The sequence below is a fragment of the Haliotis asinina genome, chromosome 2, assembly GCF_037392515.1.
Source record: "Haliotis asinina isolate JCU_RB_2024 chromosome 2, JCU_Hal_asi_v2, whole genome shotgun sequence".
Classification (NCBI taxonomy): Eukaryota; Metazoa; Mollusca; class Gastropoda; order Lepetellida; family Haliotidae; genus Haliotis; species Haliotis asinina.
The window spans coordinates 71,931,358-71,948,075 of record NC_090281.1 but is presented as its reverse complement, the minus strand read 5'-3'; the positions used below and the strand labels follow the sequence as shown (position 1 = coordinate 71,948,075).

General features: G+C 41.8%; 1 protein-coding gene and 1 pseudogene across 1 annotated transcript; both read left to right on the top strand.

Moving 5' to 3' along the window:
- The first annotated feature begins 780 nt into the window (after window positions 1-780).
- On the top strand, window positions 781-9,205 carry LOC137274259 (alpha-galactosidase A-like). The gene is made up of 8 exons (XM_067807359.1): window positions 781-874; window positions 1,392-1,560; window positions 3,125-3,299; window positions 4,271-4,445; window positions 5,141-5,235; window positions 5,984-6,145; window positions 6,761-6,958; window positions 7,853-9,205. Exons 2-8 carry the CDS (start codon window positions 1,412-1,414, stop codon window positions 8,108-8,110), a joined length of 1,212 nt encoding a protein of 403 aa, XP_067663460.1. The 5' UTR covers window positions 781-874; window positions 1,392-1,411; the 3' UTR covers window positions 8,111-9,205.
- A 1,790-nt stretch (window positions 9,206-10,995) lies between these two features.
- On the top strand, window positions 10,996-16,272 carry LOC137274257 (alpha-galactosidase A-like; annotated as a pseudogene).
- Window positions 16,273-16,718: the final 446 nt, after the last annotated feature.

The following is a 16,718-nucleotide window of genomic DNA, read 5'->3' as shown; positions in this document are numbered from 1 at the left end:
TATATGTGTAATTTGATATTTGAAAATGCATTTAAAGAACACACGTGCAGATTACAAGTACACGTAACTTTAAAGCAAATTAAAAGTAACAGTAATTTAAAAGCGTGTCATCGTTTACTAAACCTGCGTCTGAGGATATCCCATTTTGTCAGTCTGTTACTTCTCCAAGAGATTTAACAGCACAAAAACATATTAACGAGCCTTGAACTAAAGCAAATTTAAATCAAAAGTCAATATAAAACCATCTAACTTCGAACTTGTTAGAGCTTAAATAACCAGGCAAACTTGGTCTTAGTTTAGTAAAACTTGGTTTAGTAAAACTTCACTTGAAATCAAATCGAAATCATTTATGCTGTTTAGAAATACTTATTGATACATGATGACAGTGGCATGGTAGCACTCTTAAACAATCTAGAACATACACATGCGCTCAGTTAAATATTGGCTCTGTACGTGCAAGAGACACATGTCCATGTTTGCCATAAAAGGCGACTATGCTGGTCGTAAGAGGCGACTAACGGGATCGGGTGGTCAGGCTCGCTGACTTGGTTGACACATGTCATCGGTTCTCAATTGCTCAGATCGACACTCATGTTTTTGATCACTGGATTGTCTGGCCTAGGCTCGATTATTTACAGACCGTCACCATATAGCTGGAATATTGGTGAGTGCGGCGTAAAACTAAACTCACTCACTGTACGTGCAAGAAAAACTTACCTTATTTGTCAAACCAGAACGATGGTCAAGAACATGAGCGGTAAGATATCGCCCGAACGCAACGTATACAACATCCCCATTTACCTGTAAATGACTGACTCATGGTCATAGGGCTTGTGAGCGAGCGCTGAGGTGAAGTCTCTCCCAGGGGAAGCGGGTGGGTGATATCTCTTTTATACACTGTCATGATGTATTTGTGCAACTAAATATTACAAGTAACTTAAGTAACAAGTTTTGAGAATGCATTGCCGAAATCGAGCTGGTTTTGTTCATGTCAGGAGTTATCTCTTCCGGGGGAGGTTAAGAAGACACACCTGTGGTTATAGAAGGGTACATGAACCCCGCTAACAGTGTCGAGAAATCGAATATCTGTTTAAACAGTTTTGGATTCGTATATTTTGATATATTTGAAATTTGACTAATCCGAGATAACTGACAAGACGCTGCATAAAAAAGTTAATTTGACATCATGATAAATAATTATGTGTGATTATATTTTACTGTAATAAATATAGATTCACTATTTTGTTGTGCATATAATATATCAGCTCTATTTTACCTACAGTTAAAAGCCATCCCCCTTGTAATATGAGCATTTTGTCATGTCTTGCGATGACAGATAATGATCCGTGCGTGATGGTGTGGTAAACTTGATATTTTGTATTGTTTCATAGGGTGTAACGAGCCAAGTGTCATGATGCAGCTGTTGACGCTCTTAGCTGGAATAGGTGCTGTCACTGCACTAAACAACGGGGTAGCGCGCACGCCACCAATGGGGTGGTTGTCATGGGAACGATTTCGATGCAACATAAACTGCCAACACGACCCGAGCAATTGTATCAGGTCAGCAGGTTTATATCGTATTTCTCGAGTTCTTCTCATGTGATTTTATCGCTTTGTATTGACTGTTGTTGTTGTTATTTACTAAAGTGTCGTGTGCAACCCCGTGCCTGTCATGTAGGGAAGGAAATATCACCATTTGAAATGATTTTGAAAACATACAGCTGAGTGAACAGTAACAATTACATAACAAGTTAATTTAATGGGTAAGCATGGTTCGAAGTAATACATGTTTGAAACCTCCAGTGTGACTGGTGCTGATTTGTAATCATGATCAGGACGAGTGATTGTATTCTGACACGCTCAAGGGAGTGAACTGTGCTTAGCAAATTGTAGCTCCTTATTTCAGTGATATTGTCGTTTTCATAGTATAAAAACACATGTTTAATCCCTCAAGCTACTGAAACTAAAACTCCACAGATGGGCGTGCATGCAGTATTCTTTCTTTCTATAATTTTAAATCAGGCGAGCCCAAAGCCCACCAGCTCTCAGTTATGTTGGTTATTTAGAACATATTGTGTGTCATGTCAAAAAGGTGCGTTGATGTTTTTCAAAGACGAAGTTGCTTGAGTTTTGCTTGAGTTGCCAAGCGAAACCCATGCAAGTGAAGCGTTTCGGGTTTACATTTATGGATGTGCAGACATGACGCACTCGCACCCGGACAGTGTGCCATGATAAATAGATATATCACTGGATCACTGAATATCGACTCCCTGACGTATACACATATACTGACTCACCGAAACAACACATATATTGTCTCACAAAACAGCTTATACCCACATATCCACCTTCACCACCCCATATACATTCACTGAAACACAAGACACTGACTGGCTCAAACAGTCTTCAGTTTGTCGCAAGTAGGCTACTGACAGAATCTTGTGGTCACGCTCACTAACTCAGTTGACACAAATACGCCCCCTTCCCCTTCTACTCGAAAAGATTTTCCCTAAAGAGCACATTTCTCCCTAACTTTTAGACTTAATGACATATGTGGACTATAGCTGAAAATATAGATGAAATATTGCTGAAATATTGCTGATTGCTGCGTAAAACAACAAACAAAAGCGCCTATTCACCAAAATAAGTTTCCTGCCTGTTGTAGAGCAACTTTTTGAAGTGTTTGTAGCATTCCTTGAAATAGTTTCCAAATTTTGCTAGCTAGTCGGGCTATCTGTGTCTGAAAGTTACAACACAATAATTTACTAGCCCGAAATTTGAACGTAGAAACTAAGCTGCTAATATGACGAACAGTTTTATCAGGCCATCATCTTACATGGTGTAAAAGTGTATTATAACTTAACAGGTTGGAGAGAGTGTGATATTTACTAAAAACAGCATATAAATCCACTAGCCAGTCGAGCCAGTGACTGTGGACATTTTCTGGTCTGGTCTGGTTTCTGGTCTGGATGTTCTGGAATTCTATTTCGCACACTGGCCTCATTTCATGTCAAGGGTGATGGTAACACTGGCACGACTTCTCTCAGTAGCCAGATAAGTACTGCACTGACATTAATAAAGGAAGTCACGTAGAGTCTTTGAGACTCCTGCTGCACTATTTCAGTGAGAATCTCTACATGAGGATGGCCGACATCATAGCGGCGGAGGGATACAAAGAGGCGGGTTACCAGTATGTGTGTATTGACGACTGTTGGCTATCCAAGTCACGTGACAGTGATGGCCGCCTGCAGCCTGACCCTGATAGATTCCCTCACGGCATGAAGGCATTGGCGGACTATGTAGGTGGTCCTATTTTCTTACCATGAAATTCAAAATATTAACTCAGGGATACCTGTTCAATAAATATTTGAAGACTATTTGAGACTACAGTCACATGGCCTGTTGTAAGATTCCGGTTTGAAGTTGTCTTCAGCAGCCGTTGTTTTTAGTAAGAGGCAGCTAACGGGACTGGGTGGTCAGGCTAGCGACACGTTGACACATGTCATTGTATCCCAATTGCTTAGATTGATGCTCATGACTTTGATCTCTGGAATGTTTGGTACAGACTCTATATACAGACTGCCTCCATACAGCTGGAACATTGCTGAGTGCCGAGCAACTAAATATGAAACATAATAAAATATATGATTTTGATAAAGGATCTACGTGTACATTCGCTTTATTTGGTAGTTTCGTCTGGAATGGCCATGAACTAGTTTAATTAGTGGTGGATACGTTTCTCTGGCGGCGACGGTCGGGTTCGATTCTCTTCGTGGACCAAATAATTGAAACCACTATGACTCACTCTAATTACAGTACCATTCACTGAAATATTATCGGCTGTAACAACAGATCCTGATTTCTATGCTTGATAAGGATAGGACATTCTCTGTGCTGTAACCAAACTTCTTAACAAATGCAAGACATTACCACGCAATAAAAAAATGTTCTTTAACTTCCAAAAATGATTTTTGAATTCCGAAAGATGACAAAATGTATAACACACATTGTGACACGGTGTGGAGTCATCCCATAGATGACATCTTGCTGACGGGGTTAACGAGTCGCCCGACTTCGCATCAGAAGATCAATGGTTCGAATCTCAGCACTATAAAAAGAAAATTACAATGATTGAGCTTTTCAAATTGCATTGTTTCACTGATACCTGAGTTAAGTAACATGGTCATTAAAACCATCATATATTTGTCAGACCAGGGTGTTTCATCTTCGTTCATCAACGTGAATACCGAATGCTGATTTAATGCTGCAGGTCCACTCCAAAGGTCTAAAGCTGGGCATCTATGAAGATGTCGGGTCGGAAACGTGCGCAAGGTATCCTGGGAGTAGAGGGCATTACCAGACTGATGCGCAGACATTCGCTGAGTGGGGGATAGACCTGTTGAAGTTTGATGGATGCAATATTAATCCTGTGGACTTTGATGAAGGTTTGTAAGTGTTCTTGTGGAACTGATGGAACACGTCAGTGTATTGTTTGTGAAAGAACAAAAAGATTTATTTTAAGAATTTATTTGCAACAAATACAGTCTATTACATGATACCGTTTGCTTTTTAGTTTTAAATAGCCCCGTGCGACCATGTGTTCATTTCAGTGCGTTTTCGAGTATCGTCCCATTACCTAGGGGAGGCCACTCTTCGGCCCCCAAGCGAAGCGCATACCGCGCAAAATAAACATGCACTTAGATTTCGAGTACGTACATTCGAACCATTCAGGGTTGCGTCACTCGGACAAGCAGTAAACATATCATAGTGGGTTCGAATCCCGGTTTGTCCAGATTCTGTTTCTAGGTGTGTCAGCACTTTATCCTTACTCCAGGAACTCATCAGTGATAAACGTCTTAGAAGTTCAAGACTTCGGGTTTTCCTCCCACATTAAACAGGCACGCAGACAGTCAACATTGATATAACAAACTCTCAGGGAAGATGTGGTGAAATTCTCAATAGCCGCTGTTTGTCACTTGCGTAATTCTATCACCCTCTGGCTCAAGTTTTGATACTACTTTGATATGACCGGAACTTTTAAACACGTGACTATATTTATCACTATGATTAGTAAGTGTATCGTGGATGACCCACAAATCTCCCGAAGTTGCGGATCTATAACATGTATATCGTTGCCTAGGTTATCGTCAAATGGGGTTTTACCTGAACAAGACTGGGCGGCCTATTCTGTACTCCTGTGAGTGGGCGATAGGGGAGATAATGCACCGCCGGCAGGTAAGCCTTTTCACGATTGTCACTACATACCACATCGCAGTTGCGGTGTTGAATGTCATTATAAACGTTATAAAATATCATAAATGATATTTTCACTGTCACTGCCAATGCCTTACTACTGCTACTGCTACTGCTACTGCTACTGACCCGTGAAAATCCCGGTTACGGTTAATGTTCAGAAACCCATGCCTGTCGCAAAGACATCGGGTGGCCAGGCTTGCTGACTTGGCTGACACGTGCCAGTGTATCCCAACTGCTTAGGTAGATGCCCACAATGCCGATTACTGGATTGTCCGGTCCGGCTAGTGGTTAAGGTGTTCGCTCGCCATGGCGAAGACCCGGGTTCGATTTCCAAAGTGGTTACGATATTGCTAATGGCTTGAACAAAATCCACACTCACACTCCGGTCCAGACTCTATTATTTACAGGCCGCAGGTATAAAGCAGGAATATTGCTGAGTGAGGCTATAAACAACAAACAAACAAACAAGCACCGCCACCACTACTACTGACTCCTGAAGATGCGAGTTATAAGTGATCTTCAGCAAACCATGCTTGTTATAACAGGCGACTAACGGATTTTGGTTGACACGTTATCTTATCGTTAGTCTGGGTTGTCACGTCCAGACTCTTTACAGACCGCAGTCATACATCTGTGTAAATGTATGTATTGATGTACGCATGGGTTTATGCATCAACGTTAACATCTACGTCATCTGGTTTAACATAATCCCCTTCTTACACGCTAGGCTAATTACACAGCAATCTTGGAGGTGTGCAACACCTGTAGGAACACCGTGGACATCAACGATCAATGGGGAAGTGTCCTCAGTAAAGTGAACGACTACGCCAAAGACGCCGGCAACTTCAGCAAGATAGCCGGGCCTGGGGGCTGGAATGACCCGGATGAGGTAGGAAGAACGATATTTCGACTCTGTTAAAAATAATACACTGTTGCGGATACAACAGATGCACAGTTCATCCTCCCCCGTTTTCACAAGAGTTTCAATGTCAATTTTATAAACTTTCAGGACAAAAAAGGAGTGGATCGCACCCAATCCCCCTCTTGATTTATATCTATACAATAACTCATACAGTGAGCAGTTAGCCGAACCTTCTAGGTAAGCCAGAAGCACATCATCGGGAGTTCGAATCCCTGCTGCCCCCGGTAATGTTTCTAGTTCTATCAGTACTGTATCCAGGATGATAGGTTTCAGCGACATGAAAAACGTCTGAGAGCTTCATAACTTCAGGCTGCCCGTCCACATTCATCTGACACAAGTGAAACACTGTGTAAAACCTTGTTCAACCAAACACACTCTCACCAAGAATGCAGGGGCAGTGGGTTTGGCCTAGTGGTTGAAGCGTTCGATCGTCACGCCGAAGGCCCGTGTTCGATTCTCCAAATAGGTACAATGTGTGAAGCCCATTTCTGGTGTCCCCTGCCTTGACATTGCTGGAGTATTGCTAAAATCACCTCCCTCCCACCAATGCAGCAATTTCACTATATTTTCATGTGTTTCCAGCTCGTGATAGGCGACTTTTCACTCAGTCCGGACCAGGAACGAACACAGATGGCGCTGTGGTCGATGTGGGCGGCGCCACTGCTCATGTCAGTCGACTTACGTAACATCCGGCCGGAGTCTAAAAGCCTCCTTCAGAACAAAGGTGTGATTGCTGTCAACCAAGATCCTCTAGGAATCCCAGGAACCGTTCGAATGGCGGTATGCGTGCTGTTTTGATAATATTCACCTTTCAACACTAGGAATCAAATTACAACTAACTAGGGCTATGATCATCTTACATAATTCCTGTCGTCTAGAAATTTGAAGTGATGAGAGATGAAAAATGAAATGCAACACATATCATGTCTTATATACGCAAGAATGCACTTAGGGAAAATTCTACGCGAAGGCAGATGTTTCTATAATATTCTGCTGGGACCATAAGGACGCTGTCTGAAAATACCCTAAATTTAATATAACACACCACGTTCCATTATTGAATCTGTCGCTTCAATGCAAAGCAGTTGAAACACTGTTGCACAAGGTTAAACACTAGCTGGTTTAACAACAATGCCTGTTTTCTCAAATGATTTACCTTAAATGATGCAGATATTATGACCCCAAACGGTCTTATACAACATCGTCATAGCACTTAGGATAAAAGAGGTTGAAGTTTACAGCCCACGACGTCTTTAATCTTTAGGGGCGGTGAGATAGCCAAATGGTTAAAGTGTTCGCTCGTCAGAAGACCCGCGCTCGAACCCCGCATGGGTACAGTGTGTTAAGGCCATTTCTGGTGGCTCCCGGCGTGATATTGCTGGAATATTGCCAAAATGACTCAGAACCAAACTCGCCCGCTCACCACGTATAAACATGACAGTTCCTCACTGCCAGTGCTACTGTTACTACTACAGTTACTACTGTCACTACCACCACCTACAACCCCGAAGATCAGGGTTCCATATGCATTTTTGTCGTGAGAGGTGTAAAGTCCAATTTCTGGTGTTCCCTGCCGTGATGTTGCTGGATTATTGCTAAAAGCAGCGCAAAACCATGTTAACACTTTAATCTTTAAGTGTGACACTAATGTGTGTTTGTTGTTATGTGTTTCAGATACATAAGGTTACTGTTTGGACTCGACCTATCCTCCCCAAGGGGAGCCTTGCTGTCGTGTTCTTCAACTCGCAGTCAGGTGGTGCTCCTCTCAATGTCACGGTGCCTGTACACCGCCTCGTTAATGGCAATGCACTTGATTACCTTATCACCGATACATTCACAGGGTCCAAACTGGCTAAGCTGACGTATCAACAGGACTTGACAGTGCGGGTTAATCCAACTGGGGTTGTCATGGTGACAATGACTCCGGCTTGATTACTTTGGGCGTAGGATTGAATGATGATTGAATGTTCGTAAGTTGTCTCAGCGAGAACCGCCATGAAGATTATCCCGGTGGAACTTGTTGTCCATACTATATTGTCAAACAACATTGTGTCCGACTCTGATGTCTCGAACTGACGGTCGTCTCGACGTCGCATATTCATTATCTAACCGTCATTTTGCGTTGTGACGAACTTTGGATGACTCACGTATTTGCATAGGTCCTTCAACCTCGACACAGCGGGTTGTCCTGCATATTCTGAAGGATGCGAATCTCACTTGACTGTGGCTTCATGGAACACAGATTTCCATGCAGACATCGTCTTGACTACAGGGAAGTATTTGGTTAGTTCTTGTTTCGCTGGTAGGTAGCGTGTGATCAGACTGGGGCAGTGAAATATTGAAATGAACACAAAACGAAACAGTGATATTGCTGTCTTTTTTATTGCTTTATTTTTTTTGCTGGATCTGCGCATACTATTTTTCGAAGATATTTGATCCAGAATTATATCACGTATGTTAATTATTTTTTATACAGAGACACATACTAAAACAAATACTTTCCTATTTTGTACTAATGTAAAATAGGCCGATTTTCGAATGGTAGTAGTCATGCAGAAACTTTGCAGTGTATCTGTAAACCATGTGATTTTCAATAAGTAATTTTCATTTGGACCTCTTTACACATTAGTTGTTTTAGGATGAAAACAAATCTTATCAGGCAAAATGTTGCATACTACCATTCAAATTCAGATACTGTTTCATGATGAAATTTATTGCTTCTCTTGTTTGATGTTTATTGCGAACTGGCTATTTTGTTATAGTAAACTACAATTATTTATGAATCTATTAAAAACATATTTAAGATTATCACCTCTGTTTTTTCCATTAAGTCATCCTAAGGAAAGAACATATATTAACATGTTATTTCCACCAGTTGCTCACTCGCCTGTGCATGTAATAATGGCAATCTTATTAACGATTCTGATGACTTAGTTCTAACCACTTGATGCCAACATTAGTGTGTTTTCATGTTAACTTCCATATATTTCTATAACCAAATGTTATTTTTAACAATACATATTTTTTACAATATATGTTCATTGTTTGTGTTTTTTAAAGTATGGGCCATGCCATTTCGAATGATCGTATGTACTTCTAGATTACAGTCACTTAAAACCTTCACCATTCATTGTTACAGTGCATTGCTTTCACCTATTTTGCAATGACATGACTGAGATGAAGTGAGCGAGTATGGCCTTACACCGCTTTTAGCAATATTCCAGCAATATCACGGCGGGAAGACACCCGAAATTGGTTTCCCATACTCTACCCATGTGGGGAATAGAACCGAGTCTCTGGCGTGGCGACAGAACGCCTTAATTCCAAGACTATCCCATTAGTGATCACTGGAATGGCCTGGGTATTCATAAACAGAAAATGTTGCTTCCGAATGAAGCAAATGCCCCCCCTAGAAAACAAAAAGAAAAAACCAACAAAAAAACCCAACAAAAAGCAAACAAAATAAACAAAAAACAAAAAACAACAACAAACCAAAACAAAACAAAACAAAACACAGTAGGTAGAAGCACGCACACGAATCGCCAAAACGCATCCTTTCCAATGCCCACTCAACAATCCTGTTTCCTTTCAACGCGGTACATCGAGTGGACAGCGGCATCTCCGAACCTAATTTTCACGCAACAAGTATATGTGCATTATAGAGAAATTACTACATATCCATATCTCTGACGTGGATTATCACACACGAAGCGTGATTCTTCGAATTATGAGACACGAACCGACATAGACTCAACCGGAACGTAGTTTCCAAGTGGAGGAGGGAATATTACCTGGATTTTGTATGTGTCAGTTTGATGCTTTGTTGTGGCTGTTTATAAGCTTGTTGCAAAATCTCGTATCATTGACAGTACAGGGTTATAATATACCCAATGGTGTATGTACCTAAGGGCTGCTGAAAACGTAGTTGCTACATACCTGTATGACACATCGTTCAGGATGGAACATTATTGATTCGTTTTGTAGCATGCACAGCAGTGTCTTCATGTATGGATCCCGAAACAATATGGAGTTCGTTCACTGTCGATTGATCTCGCTCCTACCTCGATAACTACATCCCAACACGAGATGTCACGTTCAGCAGATATATTGTCTTTTTGATGGCTGGATTAATATGGTGACGCATTCAATATTCATGTGACCGCTTGTTGTAAGTTCATAGTCGTCTGCTGTCACTTATACCCATTGAATCAGCCAACCATCGTATTTAATTTCAGTGAAAACAAGAGTATATATCGTACGGCCATGTCAGACAGACATAACGTTGTATTAGATTACACTATATTTTTGTTTTAACGGTGTAAAAGTCCATGTGGTTCGGGTGAGTACTTTGTAGTATTTTCGCTGTCGTCTGCCACCAGCCCTACAGCCATTAAGCAGTTCCCTTCAGCAAGTGTCTCTACGTGCTCTACGTGATTTTTTTTCCATCTGCATATTGTTCTCCCTCATGGCCTGCTTGTCTAGATCGGACCAAGATATAATTGATAGATTTATATATACGGGTATATCCAAGTGTTAACGCATATTCGAATTTGTTGCTATGTTTATGGGTATACCCATGTCCCCAAATTTACCCGAAGGCCGAAGACCAGAGGCCTGATGTGGTCTCGGGTTGTTGTGGGGCATGATAGAATATCATTTTAAGCATGTACCATCATTTCAAATTTTAAATTGTTTATTTATGTGAATGCTGCACATTTTCGATGTTTGGAAGTGCACATGAGAGACGGTATTTACAGCTGACAATTTGCCTTTAAAGCAGTGCTCTTTATACCTATTGATTCTGTTGTAGACGTCAAGTTGGTAAACCAGTTACCGACATGGAACTGTCGACGTTGCTGCTGCTCATAGCTGTCGGTACCGTTGCTGTCGTTGCCCTCGACAATGGTCTCGCTCGCACGCCGCCGATGGGTTGGTTGTCATGGGAACGTTTTAGATGCAACACTGACTGTAAAAATGACCCTGATAACTGTATCAGGTATGTTCACTTCTAAAATACTTTTGTGTGTTTAGTATAGACACTGTATTTCATATATGAAATACGACCACTTTCAGTGACGTTCCGTTATATATTTCGATGTACAAAGTGTATACTACCATGCATTCGTAATCAGGCGAGCTGGGTACAGTTTCTGTATCTGTAGTACGCATGTCCATCACTCATTCAGCGATACTATGTCTTTATGCAAAACAGTCATTCGTAAGTCACTATTCATCGTTGAGCATATGGAAATGTTTTCCCGACTGGTTTTAATCTCTTCAAAAGTGGAATTGGTCAATTGGAAGTAACGTCATGTGAGAAGCGTTTACATTTCTCTTCTGCACTATTTCAGTGAGAATCTCTACATGAGGATGGCCGACATCATAGCGGCGGAAGGATACAAAGAGGCGGGTTACCAGTATGTGTGTATTGACGACTGTTGGCTATCCAAGTCACGTGACAGTGATGGCCGCCTGCAGCCTGACTCGGACAGATTCCCTCACGGCATGAAGGCATTGGCGGACTATGTAAGTGGTCAGTTTTTGCACATATCAGAACATTGTGACTGAATATACATTAGGCGAAGTGTTGGATGCCACGGGAAAACTAGCTAATGGGTTTCCCTATGATTCGAAGACCCTACTTTACTGTTTACTTTACGTCAAGGACCTGTGCCACTTGCAGTCCGAGAGGCAGATCCAGCACTTTGCCCAAAAGTGGTATCTTTGTGATTTGCGGACATGGAAGACTTGGCCGAGGCAGATTAGTCTTTGGATTAATCCCAGTAGTCTATATCCAGCACTTTGCCCCAATGTGGTATCTTTGTGATTTGCGGACATGGAAGACTTGGTCGAGGCAGATTAGTCTATGGATTAATCCCAGTAGTCTATATCCAGCACTTTGCCCCAAAGTGGTATCTTTGTGATTTGCGGACATGGAAGACTTGGCCGAGGTAGTTTAGTCTATGGATTAATCCCAGTAGTCTATATCCAGCACTTTGCCCCAAAGTGGTATCTTTGTGATTTGCGGACATGGAAGACTTGGCCGAGGCAGATTAGTCTATGGATTAATCCCAGTAGTCTATATCCAGCACTTTGCCCCAAAGTGGTATCTTTGTGATTTGCGGACATGGAAGACTTGGCCGAGGCAGATTAGTCTATGGATTAATCCCAGTAGTCTATATCCAGCACTTTGCCCCAATGTGGTATCTTTGTGATTTTCGGACATGGAAGACTTGGCCGAGGCAGATTAGTCTATGGATTAATCCCAGTAGTCTATATCTTGCACTTTGCCCCAAAGTGGTATCTTTGTGATTTGCGGACATGGAAGACTTGGCCGAGGCAGATTAGTCTATGGATTAATCCCAGTAGTCTATATCCAGCACTTTGCCCCAAAGTGGTATCTTTGTGATTTGCGGACATGGAAGACTTGGCCGAGGCAGATTAGTCTATGGATTAATCCCAGAAGTCCATATCTCCTCTGGATTCATCCGCAAAATCCCTCACACAGCCACCATTAAGCTAACACACCATTAATAACCTATCATTACCGTCTGATCTTAAGGTTACCATGAGCTATCGTAAGAGGCAAACAAAAGGCCTCGGCTGCTCAGTCTCGGTGACCTGGTTGCACGTTTTCGTGTCAACGTGTGAATTGGAGCGATCGCTGATTTGTCAATCCAAGACTGGTATACACGCCGCTCTGACTTCGATAAATCGTTGAATTTCTATTATTGCAGAGAAAACCAAAAATGCTGAAGAAAATAACATATCTGTTAGCAAATAACACCACAATCTGTTCTCCTCTCATTTTGCATGTATAGTGTTCTTGGATTTTTATCAGATCCACTCCAAAGGTCTGAAGATTGGCATCTATGAAGACGTGGGGTTAACGACATGCGCAAAGTACCCCGGAAGTTGGGGGCACTATGAGATCGACGCACAGACATTTGCCGAATGGGGGATTGACCTTCTGAAGTTCGATGGGTGTAATATTGATCCGGATGAGTTTAACGAAGGTATACATAATGGCATTAGTAGTCTAATACACATATCATATATATATTTAGTTACAATAGAAGAAATATGTTCCAGCAACCCCATTTACAAGGTACCTTGCTGGAGTTGCAGATATTAACGGTCTCATGTATATTTGTTTCGTCGGATCAGTCATAGATGGTAGAGCCGTGAACATCCGGGTTAGAATTGGTGTTTAGGAACCCATGCTTGTCGTAACTGGCAACTAAGGGAATCGGTTGGTCAGACTCGCTGAAGTCATCGTCTTCCAGTTGTCTATATCGATGCCAGACTCGGTTAATTACAGCTCCACGCCATATAGCTGGAAGATTGCTGCGTGCTGCGTTAGACAACCAACCAACCAACCAATCACAGCCTGTGCTCATCTCATCGTCAAATTACAAGGTTTAGGGACTGAGACATCGATTAGGAGTAAATGAAGGTCCGATGGATGTCGACATCCATGTATTATTGATTTGACTATGAATGTATTGCATTGGTTAAGTGAAAAGGTTTTCCTACGAGGTATCGATAATGAACTTCATTGTAACCAGTCAGAATCTTGGCCATCGTCAGTGTCATGGTAACAGTGTTTTTATTTGCTATGTTATTTAGGTTACCGTGACATGGGTTTTTTTCCTGAACAAGACTGGCCGACCCATCTTGTACTCCTGTGAATGGGCCATTGGGGATATACTGAACCACCGCACGGTGAGACATCAGCACAACCACTACGGCTAGTGCTAGTGCTAGTGTAATTTCGAGTGCTACTGCTACCACTATTGCTACTGCTACTGCAACTGCAACTGCAGCTGCAAAAGCAACACTGCTAGTGCTATTGTTACTGTCACTGCTAGTGCTAGTGCTAGTGCTACTACTGCTGCTAGTAGTACCACAACTTGGTCCTTGGTTAGTCGTGGTTAAAACGTTCGCATGTAGCCTGTGCGTTACAGTATTGGCCACACTGGTGCCCCTGCACTGCTTATCTTTAAAATTGCTTAAGTCGTTGTTAAATATTACTCGCTCATTATTGCGGAACTGGTAGCACACCACCGAAAACCACTGTGCCGAGCTGCATGAACCCCGCTTTTCATTTTGTTTCAGTTGTAATTTCATGGTGGTAGGTTTCACCGAAATGGTAAACGTGAAATACCTGCATTACCTGAGACTACTTTACTTCTGTTGCTGCTGCTTTTACTATTACCTCATCATCACCATCACTACCACCGCCACCACTACCTATATACCTTCTTCCAGAATTACAACCAGCCGAACCACTGCCGTAGATCTATTTATCCCGCAACATGTAGTTCTCGACATTTCTTTACACTTTCAATATGTCAACGAACAATATTGCAGTTATAATACATGAACAATGCGCTACGCATGATACACGTTCTGGCTGACAATAGACAATCAAAGAACTGTTATTGTTAATAATTGTTTCACATGCCATGTCACTGCAACCTCACTCTAATGCATGCCATTATCACCATCATGATCACCCCCTCACTCATACCATGTTCAATATCCGATGTGCATTCTGCTTGATAATAAACATTCGAAGAATATCGTTAGTACCAATTCTGTCACTGGACATATTTAATAAAATATTGCCACTTCAGCAAAAATCGTCATCATCTGTGTTTTCTTCAGGCCAATTACAAGGCAGTCCTGGAAGTGTGCAACACCTGTAGGAATTACGACGATATTACTGACCAGTGGGACAGTATCGCCAGCGTCATCAACTTCTACGCCAAAGACATCGGTAACTTCAGCAAGATAGCCGGACCCGGCGGCTGGAATGACCCGGATGAGGTAGGACCGAACCCTAGGGTTTTTCAGCCTTTACCTATACCCAAACAACCTTCCATGGGTTCCTTTTGCGACTCATCGAGACTCAAACCCACACTCCCAGACTGTTCCACGTGGTATTCTGAAGACCATCTCAGTTAATGTTTAACCTTTTACCTTACCATTTAGGGCTTAGTTAAAAACGTCATGAGAAACAGGAAGCCGATAGCGAATCATAAACCTGCAATTCTAAAATTCGAACTTGGACTGGTAGTCTAAGTAATGGTTCAAACCATGACGATGAATTCACTGGAACTTTTTCTGTTGTAGATGGTTATTGGGGACTTCTCCTTGAGCCCTGACCAGGAACGAACACAGATGGCACTGTGGTCGATGTGGGCGGCGCCACTGTTTGTGTCAGTAGACCTACGTAACATCCGGCCGGAGTCTAAAAGCCTCCTTCTGAACAAAGGAGTGATTGCTGTTAGCCAGGATCCGCTTGGAGTCCCTGGAACCGTTCGCATGGTGGTAAGATTGTTTCGTACTTCCTCAAAATTCGTGGATGGAGAGTGGAAATAGAAATCATGAAAAATATGGGGTTTTGTTTTGTTTAAATAGAGTTTGAAGTCCTTTCTAGTCTCTCTTTCTCACACACACGCCCGCACACTTAAAATAAAATAAGGATAATTATATATTAGTAGCCTTTTGTTGGCATGGGAACACTTCAACTATTTAGCCATATCAAACACACTAATATGAGGTCTGTTTAGAGCTTTTCTCTATTACGTTGGTGAACTTGGAAAAAGTCTAATTACAGTAAAAATTATTGTTGTATTTTTTGTTAATAGATTTTATTTTGCATATTGGACTTAAGTTATTTTTTGTCAAAAACATGAAACATGTCGAGATATCGATATCTTATCGTATCAAAAGCATAGAAGATGTGAATGTTAGACTTTTTTGGTATCAGGTTGGTCAGATTTCTGTTTGGACACGACCCATTTTGCCCAGGGGCAGCACCGCCGCCACGATGTTCAACCCCGCCCAAGGAGGCGGTCCTAGTAACGTCACAATACCCATGCACCAGCTAGTGGACTCAGGGTCATCGATGTACTACCTGGTAACAGATACCTTCACGGGGGATAAAGTGGCGAGGCTGAGTCTCATGCAGGGCCTGACCGTCCGTGTAAATCCTACAGGTGTTGTCATGGTGACAATAACTCCATCGTGATTGACTGACCTATAATAAAGTCTTGGGTGTGTTTGCAAGGAATCTATATCTGGAGATGAGTCCGTACAACAAAACGATCTCAGCACTGAAGTGAGAATATTCCCAATGCACAGACATCCTCGCGCGATTTTTAAAATATTTTTTTCTTCAACGCATAGACATTAATAAGTGCATTCAATGTATTTGCACCATAAATGTTTATCAGTGTGTTAGATATTTTGGTTGTATGCACTTGGCAGTCTAAGTAAGCTTCGTCTCAGTGTATTCCGTTACACTCCACCACTGAGTCTAACAAAACCTAGTAGAAGGTCGCGTCAGCTAACCTTTGAGCAACCAATGGCAGTCCAATCAAATGCGAGAATGTTAAATAGATTTAACCAATCAGACAACGACTACTATTTAGGGATCGAAGGGACTTTCAAAATATTCAGGTCACCGACACAGATCTCTCCACAAACAAAAAACAGCATATAACACAATTATTTGACCTGCAGTATATAC

Excerpts from the sequence above, each read along its gene's own strand:
- LOC137274259 (XM_067807359.1), top strand. The coding sequence starts at position 1,412 with ATGATGCAGCTGTTGACGCTCTTAGCTGGAATAGGTGCTGTCACTGCA. Across the intron at positions 3,300-4,270 it reads TGAAGGCATTGGCGGACTAT|GTCCACTCCAAAGGTCTAAA; the intron begins GTAGGTGGTCCT and ends TTAATGCTGCAG. Across the intron at positions 6,146-6,760 it reads GCTGGAATGACCCGGATGAG|CTCGTGATAGGCGACTTTTC; the intron begins GTAGGAAGAACG and ends ATGTGTTTCCAG.